Source organism: Misgurnus anguillicaudatus, chromosome 21, assembly GCF_027580225.2.
Source record: "Misgurnus anguillicaudatus chromosome 21, ASM2758022v2, whole genome shotgun sequence".
NCBI lineage: Eukaryota > Metazoa > Chordata > Actinopteri > Cypriniformes > Cobitidae > Misgurnus > Misgurnus anguillicaudatus.
The window spans coordinates 45293643-45302653 of NC_073357.2; the positions used below are offsets into that span (position 1 = coordinate 45293643).

General features: G+C 38.9%; 1 protein-coding gene across 4 annotated transcripts in view; it reads left to right on the top strand.

Annotated features, from left to right (window-relative positions):
• Window positions 1-8565, top strand: part of b4galnt4b (beta-1,4-N-acetyl-galactosaminyl transferase 4b) — an 86046-nt gene extending 77481 nt beyond the window's left edge. For 3 of the 4 annotated variants that reach the window (XM_073859226.1, XM_073859227.1, XM_073859228.1), the window contains 10 exons: window positions 60-169; window positions 694-794; window positions 896-969; window positions 2601-3840; window positions 4128-4477; window positions 4777-4930; window positions 5200-5272; window positions 6531-6684; window positions 7291-7417; window positions 7952-8565. In XM_073859226.1, the coding sequence (XP_073715327.1) occupies window positions 60-169; window positions 694-794; window positions 896-969; window positions 2601-3840; window positions 4128-4477; window positions 4777-4930; window positions 5200-5272; window positions 6531-6684; window positions 7291-7417; window positions 7952-8066 (2498 nt within the window). In that variant the 3' untranslated portion in view covers window positions 8067-8565. Of the gene's footprint in view, window positions 1-59; window positions 170-693; window positions 795-895; window positions 970-2600; window positions 3841-4127; window positions 4478-4776; window positions 4931-5199; window positions 5273-6530; window positions 6685-7290; window positions 7418-7951 lie in introns of those variants that run through there. The other variant, XR_012360024.1, reaches the window with a different exon arrangement.
• The last annotated feature ends 446 nt before the right edge of the window (window positions 8566-9011 follow it).

Consider the following 9011-nt stretch of genomic DNA (forward strand, 5'->3'; position numbering starts at 1 on the left):
TAAATAAAAGTTATTTGCCTGTGTACTGTATGTCTAAAACAAGATTGTTTTTCTTCTAGTTCCCATGATACATCAGTCCAGGCTGGAGAATGTTCTTCCATCTTGCGTGTACTCTCCCACATACGTTGTGAAGGATTTTCCTATTGCACGCTATCAGGGTCTGCAGTTTGTAAGTAATCTAGTTAGACTAAACACAATTTCCACTGCGTGGTACATTGTTAATTAATTGCCATGCCAGTGAACAGACATTACATTTTAGTTTACTGTGCATATGAATTTGGCAGTGGCTTTCATCCGAAGCGACTTTCTCTGAGATCAAACCTATGATCCTTGTGCTGATAATTCTATGCTCTGCCAACTGAGTTTTCTAAAAAATATTACTTTTTATTATCAAATTTTAGCTCCTAGCTAATGAGAAATATTATTTATTAACACTACATTTTAATGACATACGAAGAAGTATTTTAGTTTGATGAACGTAGGAGCTACTACTTGTCCAGCTCACTTTTAAGACCTTGCTGAGCTTAAAGCAAACAGTGCCCTCTTTTGGCCATTAGCACTCAGTACACACCACTACATGAGTCATCTTATTTAGTAACATTTGGTAAAATGTTATAAACTGTAAATAGCTACATGTCATGTATCAAAAACAATTACTTGTTTATTCTTATATTTTTATATCTGGCCAACCAGGTTTACCTTTCCTATGTGTATCCAAATGACTTCACCAGACTGAGTCATATGGAGAAAAAGAACAAATGCTTTTACAGAGAGTCTCCTGTTTACTTAGAAAAGTAAGAATCCTGACTCATTGTAAAAAGAAGTCCATCAGTAAGTAAATAAATATATAGGAAGATACTCGTTTGCACTGACACACTTTTTAATTCTCATATAGATTTGGCTTCTATAAATACATGAAGATGGATGAGGAGGAAGGTGACCAGCCTGTTTTCTTCCCCAAACCTGATGGTCGGTACTCAGCTGGAAACTTAATAAAAGATAAGAATACAGCAGCTGTTTTCTCTCGACATGGTGTTTGTAATGAGTGTAGCAGCACTGTATGTGTACCCAGGGTTTAAAATTAAAGGCAAGTTCACCCAAAAATGAGAATTCCCCCATTCACTTCCATAGTAGGAAAAAATAATACTATTGGGCTCATGAATGGGGCTCATGATCAGTTTGGTTACAGACATTCCTCAAAATATCTTCCTTTGTGTTCATCAGAACAAAGAAATTTCTACAGGTTTGTAACACCATGAGAGTGAGTAAATTATGACAGAATTTAAATGTTTGGGTGAACTATCCCTTTAAAGGCGGGGTGCATGATTTTTGAAAAACTATTTGGAAAAGGGACTCGGGCCAAGTACCAAAACAAACTTGTAGCCAATCATGTCTATTAACCGATATCGTTGCCTGGGTTGTGTATGTGTGGGGCGGGTCTATCAAAAGAAGGTCCAGATCAATGGCGACTCGTGAGTGCTCTTCCGAGGGGCACAAATTCAAAATATTTGTGTTCGGAGTGTTGTGTGTTGCTCGTGTTTTCAAAATATCTGTTTGTTGCGTCTTGTGAACCATGTGCATCACGGGTTTTGTCAAAATAGGTGCCTGCTGCACACACGTCAAAACCGTTTATAATAAAGACGCTCACATTCACAAAATACTCAAAAGACACTCACTTAACAGTAAACTCTGATTGCGCATGAGATTAAGCGAGTATCTGGCAAACGCGAGCGTCTCTTTGATCATAAACCCTTTAGACGCGTCTGCAGCAGGCACTTATTTTGACAAGACACATGATGCACATAGGGTCACTTGAGGTTCCAAACACATATTTTGAAACTACGAACCACACACATGACGGGCTGCATACATGTTGTGACAAACTTAGCATTGTGCGACCTCGAAAAAATAAGTCACCGGCCGCCACTGTTCCAGAGAGAGTCTCTGTTTGTTTAGGTGATTTCAAATATCAACATTGGGTTACAGAGATCATGCAACCCGCCTTTAACACTCCAAGCACCAAAGACATGACAAATTAGCGTTGGTGAGTACGTAAGGTACTCATTTGGCTAGCAACTTTTTGGCCAAACAAAAAAATTTGTTGCTGTTGATACGGGCAAGGTTAAACATATATAAACCCAAATAAATTATTTTTTGTAATTTTACTGCTTTTAACAGAAAATCATCCTACATAACATAAAGAACATTACAACAAAACAAAATATAACCTTTATCTATAATATTGACTAAGGCAATGTCAACAATTGAAAACAATGATTAAAACCTCATCATATTTAGATTATGACCTTAGCCTGGATTTTCCACAGTTCTCCCACCATTTGGGGTAAAGGTTCATTTTGAACCCCCTATATGTACTTGTTTATGTTGGATGGTTTGTTACAGCTCTCTTTACACAAAACCTTCGTGTGTAGCAGTGGTTGTTAGAAAGCCTGAAGATAATAATGATTAGCTGTAGATTTGTGTCAACACTGCAGCAGGGCCATTGACTTTTTAATCGCTACATGTCATTAAGCAATTCTTTTGGATTACATGAATTAATTCAAGACCTTTAGTTTTGCTTGGCCTGTCTCTTTTCTCAGATTTTCTGGAGGAGGAAGAGGGCGTCGACCTAGAGGAGACGATCAATTCCAGTAACCGGCCAGTCGGGAGAATAGCATATACCAGTCCAACCAATAAGATGTCAAGGTCCACAGCAACCTCTACCTCGAAGGCTGATATTTTAGAGAGAACTTCGAAGCAAGAGAGGGAGTACATTCAGTTTAAAGAGCAAGATGAGAGGAAAAGAAAGAGAAAGGAAAGATTTTATAAAAACTCTCTGCAGCATGTGGTAAATGATCAAATGCCACAAACTAAAGGTAGTGCGGGTACCTTGGAGTCTCAAAGTGGAGCTCCAAATGAACAGGCAAGTGAAGAGGACAGGGACATCCAAACCCTTGGGTTTGTTCACAGAGGTCGTTCATTAGCTTGGCTCCTCCCTGACCCAGGTCTGCCCACAAAAAGCAAACTAACAGAAATTGCCAACACACCTGTGAAGGGAAGGTCTCTTCCTAAACTTCCTCATAAATCCCCTCTTTATGTTTTGGCTAATCGGATTTTAAGTAACGTGGGTAAGTTTGTTGATGGGACCAATGTGGAGAAAGACAACAACACAGACAATATTTACATTACTAGACTTCGGCCACCAAGAGAAAAAGGAGTACCAAAATCTCCAGTGGAGGTCTTTCCTGGTATCTTTCTTTATCAATCTAGAAAGCCCAAGCGGCCTGTGGACTTGAGTTCAAAATGGAGGTCTTTGAAAACACAATCCGCTGCTCTCCCCTTCCCAAACTTCCCTCTAATGGACCATAAAACTTCCACCCAACCATCTCTTTTAAAGAACAGTCATACTTCCTTTCCTACAGAGCCTGGGCCGTTTTATCAGGGCGACCCTCCAACTTCCATATCAGATCCAAATAGCTTGCTCCCATTAAGAGACCACCCTAGGCTAAACTCGTCTGAGATCGGCCAGCCTCCGGAGCTGCAGGCAACAAAGATTTCGGAGATGCTGGAGGGTTCAGATATGGTTCAGCAGAGCAGGGGTCTTGAGGAAGAGGAGATATCAGAGTACAGTTACGAGGAAGCAGAACTGAGGCCACGCTTGACGGAGGAGGCCATCAACTGGCAGCGCACCTTCAGCGTGAACCCTGTGGACTTTGAGCTTCTGAGGTCAGACTGGAATGACCTGAGGTGTAATGTTTCGGGGAACCTGCAGCTAGCAGAAAATGAAGCTGTTGATGTGATTTCGCAGTATATGGAGAAGCTGAACGAGCGGAGGGGAGGGTGAGTGTGAATAGTTGCGAGAGCATGTCTATCAAACTGGATACGTTATGTGTTCAGCAGTATTTTGTGCAAAGTTATTTGTAATTCTCTACTTAAACGGCTGCAGCTTTATCATAATAAATGCCAAAATTATGTCAATCCTGGCCTAACTAGATTAAACAAGATGTGTGATGTTACATACTTATGTTAAAATATGTAAATTTGTATCTCATTTAAATTAACTACATTTTCCTTTCTGCCTCTATCACTTTCCCCATTTGGATTTCTCACTGTCACCTCTCTATAAGGATCTACACTCTCCTCCGTATAGTAAATATAGAAAAGCGGAGAGATTCAGCCAGGGGCAACCGTTATTTAGTGGAGCTACTGTTGATGGAGGAAGGGAAGCGGGTTGTGCGCCTGTCAGAGTACATCTATCTCCTGTTGCACCGCAGTCGACATGAGGATGGAGTTGAAAGCAAAGAAGGAACCGTAGCCTTTTCCTACCATGGGCCTTCCAAAAACCCACCTCCCAGCAGCCCCAGTACCCAAACTCATACCACCACACCCTGGAGCAACAGCTGGGCCAAACCCTTGCTCTGCCAGCCATCCATGTTAGAGTGGAGGCGTGATGTGATGGTACACTTTGTTGTGCCAGGTATATAAAACCAATACAAATTTCAAACACAATTTTTGCTTTATTTTATACTGTAGTAAAGTTTAATTAAACCTACTTTTTTCTGTACTAATTGCTGTAAGAAAGGTCTAGAGTTGGTAAGCATTGCATTAGCAGCTCAAAAGGTTGTGGGTCTGATTCCAAGGGAACACACATACTGATAAAATGTGTATAGATTGAATGCACTGTAGGTCACATTAGATAAAAGCTTCTGCTAAATGGGTGAATGTAAAATAGATAAAGCTGTATGGCCACTAATGTACGTTGTGTTTCTGTGGCAGTGAAGAATCAGGCTCGATGGGTGCAGCAGTTCATCTCAGATATGGAGCTTCTGCACCATGAGACCAAAGATGACAATTTCAGCGTGATCATTGTGGACTTCCAGAGCGATGACATGGATGTGGAGCAGGCACTGAAGAAGAGTACTGTTCCCAGGTGACATGTCCTAATATGTACCATTTATGTGCAGATATGTACCTTCGATGTAGCAATATGTACGTTTGAGATCCTAATATGCATCCTTTAGCTACAAATGTGTACTTTTTAAAAAGTTACCATTTTAGTGACAACTTTTTTTTGAGAGCGTTCAGAGAAAGTGCATGTATCTTTAAAAGTGGATATGTACGTGATCCTTAATCCCCTCATACTTCTTGATGCTACCAAAGAAAGAATGCTTTAACTTGTTCTTGGGCCTGTGTGTGTAGGTATGAGTATCTGAGAAGAGAGGGGAACTTTGAAAGATCCTCTGGTTTGCAGATGGGTGTGGACACCATAGAGGTAGGTGAATAAAGTAGTGAGACAAGAAAACATAAGTGTTGATTAATGTTAGGAAATGTTACTCTTTAAAAGAATAACACTCTAAATTGTGTTGTGCTGATTAAATATTGGACAGAACACATGTTTAATAAATAAACCTGTGCTGGGTTGTTTAAATGCAATGCTGGGTTCTTTTAACCCATGGTTGGGTTAACAACAACCCAGCATAGGTTTATTTGTAAACCAACATGTGTCTAATTTTTTAGCAACTATTTACTTGACATTTCTTTTTATGGAAGGGTTTTTATAATCAGGGTTCCCACGGATCCTTGAAATCCTTGAAAGTTTGTGAATCTGGGGGAAAAAAATTAAGGCCCTGGTTTTTGAAAATATACATACATAGATACAAGTCATTAAAAGTGCTTGAATCTATTTTATGCAAGAAGTTTTCTGGAAAAATCCATCCATATTTATCCCTGTGTAGTGTAGGATAATATCATAAAAATTCTAGCCTTTTAAAGGGACACTTCACCCATTTGCAAAAAGCTTTGTATAGTTAGAACCCCAGTCATGTTTTTGAATGGTCATGCATCATTTCCTCAGTTGCGACAGGAGACAGGAGAAATACAGATTCAGTGTTGCACTTCCTTCTTTCAATGATGTAAAAATCATAATTTTGCCTCATTGAAAGAAGGAAGTCCAATATCTTTGTTGAAACACCCCTTTTCTCGGTCAAATAGGCACCAAATTCTAAATGTGCGTTACATTTCGACTACAAATATGACACACTTTCAATAAAGATGAATGTTTCTATGGGTGAAATACTCCTTTAAGCACACATGCTAAACTGTTCGCTTTAGATGCTTATATCTTCTGTATGCGAATGTTGATTCATACCAAAATGCTTTTTTGCATAGTTGTGTTTGACACATGAACATGTCTCGGGTTACGTATGTAACTCTTGTTCCCTGAGAAGGGAACGAGATGCTGCGTCTCCCTTGTCATACTTCCTGCGTCCCTGTAACAACGTCTTTGGCAATATTTCAGATAGCGATATACTTCCTGGCTTCCGCGTCACCCTGTCTTTGTCTTTAAGCCTCACCATTGGTTGAATTTGATATACACATATATATCCCCACATTTAGTCCTTGAATTTTAGGGTATTGGACCTTGAAAGGTACTTGAATTTGAAGTTAACTAAGGCGTGGGAACCCTGTAAATTACCTATAGCACGATTACCACAAACATTGGTGACCAATGTAATGTGTGTCATTGCCAGGACAATCATAGCATAGTGTTCCTATGTGACCTGCACATCCACTTCCCTCACAACATCCTGGAGAGCATACGGAAGCACTGCGTAGAAGGCAGACTAGCGTTTGCACCCATTGTCATGAGACTGGACTGTGGGAGTTCACCGTTAGAGCCTGATGGTAAAACAGACACATTCAGAAACAGCCGGCTGGCTGACAGACACACACACACAGACACATACAAAACACATTTGTTCCAACACCAGTTGTGCATAATGTGACTGATTCTATTACTTGTAAATCCTGTTTGTATTTAAATGGGAATCAGATTGCCAGCTTTTAGACATAATGTCTACCAGTTTACTTCTCCTGGCTCCAGGTTTATATGCTACCATAACAAAATGAGTAAAAATAAAAACGGCCTCCCTTAATGTGCTGTATATCGGATTACGCTGACGGTGAATTTTGGTGAGGCTATAAAATAAAATACTTTTTGTGCCGTGTATAATTGTATAGGTACAATCGTATTGCATATGAAATATGTCACAAAATTGTTTTAATATTTGATTTAATAAATAATAGAACATTTATAAATGAATGGAAAGCAACAGTACACTGTACATTTCAGTCTTGAAAAATGCATTTGATTTATGTGTAAGACATTTTAACGTCTGTAGTGGTTAAGTTTGTTTAAAATACGCTTGTGAAGGTGGCTTAGCTGTATTCACCTCCTCTGAGTGGCTGCCACTGTCAGAGTATATGATATCTGATATTTTTTATTTCCAGGCTATTGGGAAGTGAATGGCTTTGGCTTGTTTGGAATTTATAAGTCTGATTTTGATAAAATTGGTGGCATGAACACAGAGGAGTTTAAAGACCGTTGGGGAGGAGAGGACTGGGAGCTTCTGGACAGGTAACTGCATTTATATCTATTGTAAATGCCAATTTTGTATTTTTAGAGCCATTTTGAAGTCACAATGAAATGGAAGTAGCGATTACCTTATTTTCTCCATGGTGACGTATATGCGAGAGAAACTGCTTCTAAAAACCAGTAGGGCTGGACTTTAATTCATCCTTTGACAATTGATTGGATTGTTGAAAGTTGGGTCATGTTGGTATTTGCTAATTGCTGCGATCTTCCCATGACCGGAAGTTATTAGAGATCATTTCAAAGAGGGGAGATGATTTGCATTTTTAATTTTGAGGGCACATGATTTAGTCATTTGTAAAAAAAAATACCATAAAATTCCCCTCAAAAATACAGTTTTTAAGGTCAATTTCATTCATTTTTATTGTGACTTTATTTTTATACAGAGTTAGGTTTGTGTGATTTTTTTTTTTTTTTTTTTGCTATGATAATACACTGTTGTTGAAAACCTTGCATAAGAACTATTGTAAATGTAGAGCACTAATGTCTTCCTCTGTCTTGTCTGTGCTCTACTCTCAGGGTTCTCCAGAATGGCCTGGAAGTAGAGAGACTGAGATTGAGGAATTTTTACCACTATTTCCACTCTAAGCGGGGCATGTGGAACTCTCCCATTAAAAGAGCATCTCAGGGGTAGCAGACCAACCTTGCTGAGGAGTTGCTGCCTGCGAGATGTTTCTGCCCCAGACCCTTCAGGAAACTCATTATTACTAGGGGATACATGGGCTCTTCACACTGTGTTCAATGCTTTGATAAAGTTTGATGAACAAGGATTTCTTAAGGGCTTTGTGATCTTTTTATTAATGGGTAAAACATGAACTTACAATATGCCTATGAGGACATCACGAGAATGGAAACAGTGCCAGAAGATGCTTGTACAAGAGACACTGTAAATGCTGTTTTGCCTAACACAGCATTTGAAAGGGACATTTGAGGGGCTTAACTAATACACTGCTGAGTAGTTGTAAATAGCAAAAGTTTTCTTAGTATTATATGATAGAAGGTGCCAAAACGTAAAGATTTACAACCCAGATAAATTGTGATGGAGGGATAATTTCTGTGAAATTGTTTGTAGAGGATTTAGGTATGTACTTGTTAAAATTTCTTTTTTTGAAGAATAAATGAAAATGTAAGAAGATTTGACATTATTCAGCATTATTCTTCTACTGACCACATGGGGGCATGCAATAACAGCTTTTTGATCTCTTTTACATACAGTGTCACTTGATTACCTTTAATGGCCCATAATGTGATCAACTCTAATCTAATCAGTAATTGTATTGTCAAGGTGATTATTAAAGCCCAAAATATTTCATTATTACTCTCATGTCATTCCCAACCTATTTGGCTATTTCTGAAGAGCACAAAGTTAAATATTTAAGAACGTCTGGAATCAAACAGCATATGCCCCTTTTTGACTTCCACTGGATGGACACAAAACCACTTATATTCCTCAAAATATGTGACCCGTCTGTAAAATCCAGACTAATCTCTTTATCAGAAGCATCGAAGTTGGATTTTAGTCATTAATTTTACATTTATTTCATCTATCTTTGACGTGGCCTTATTCAGTCAATATTTA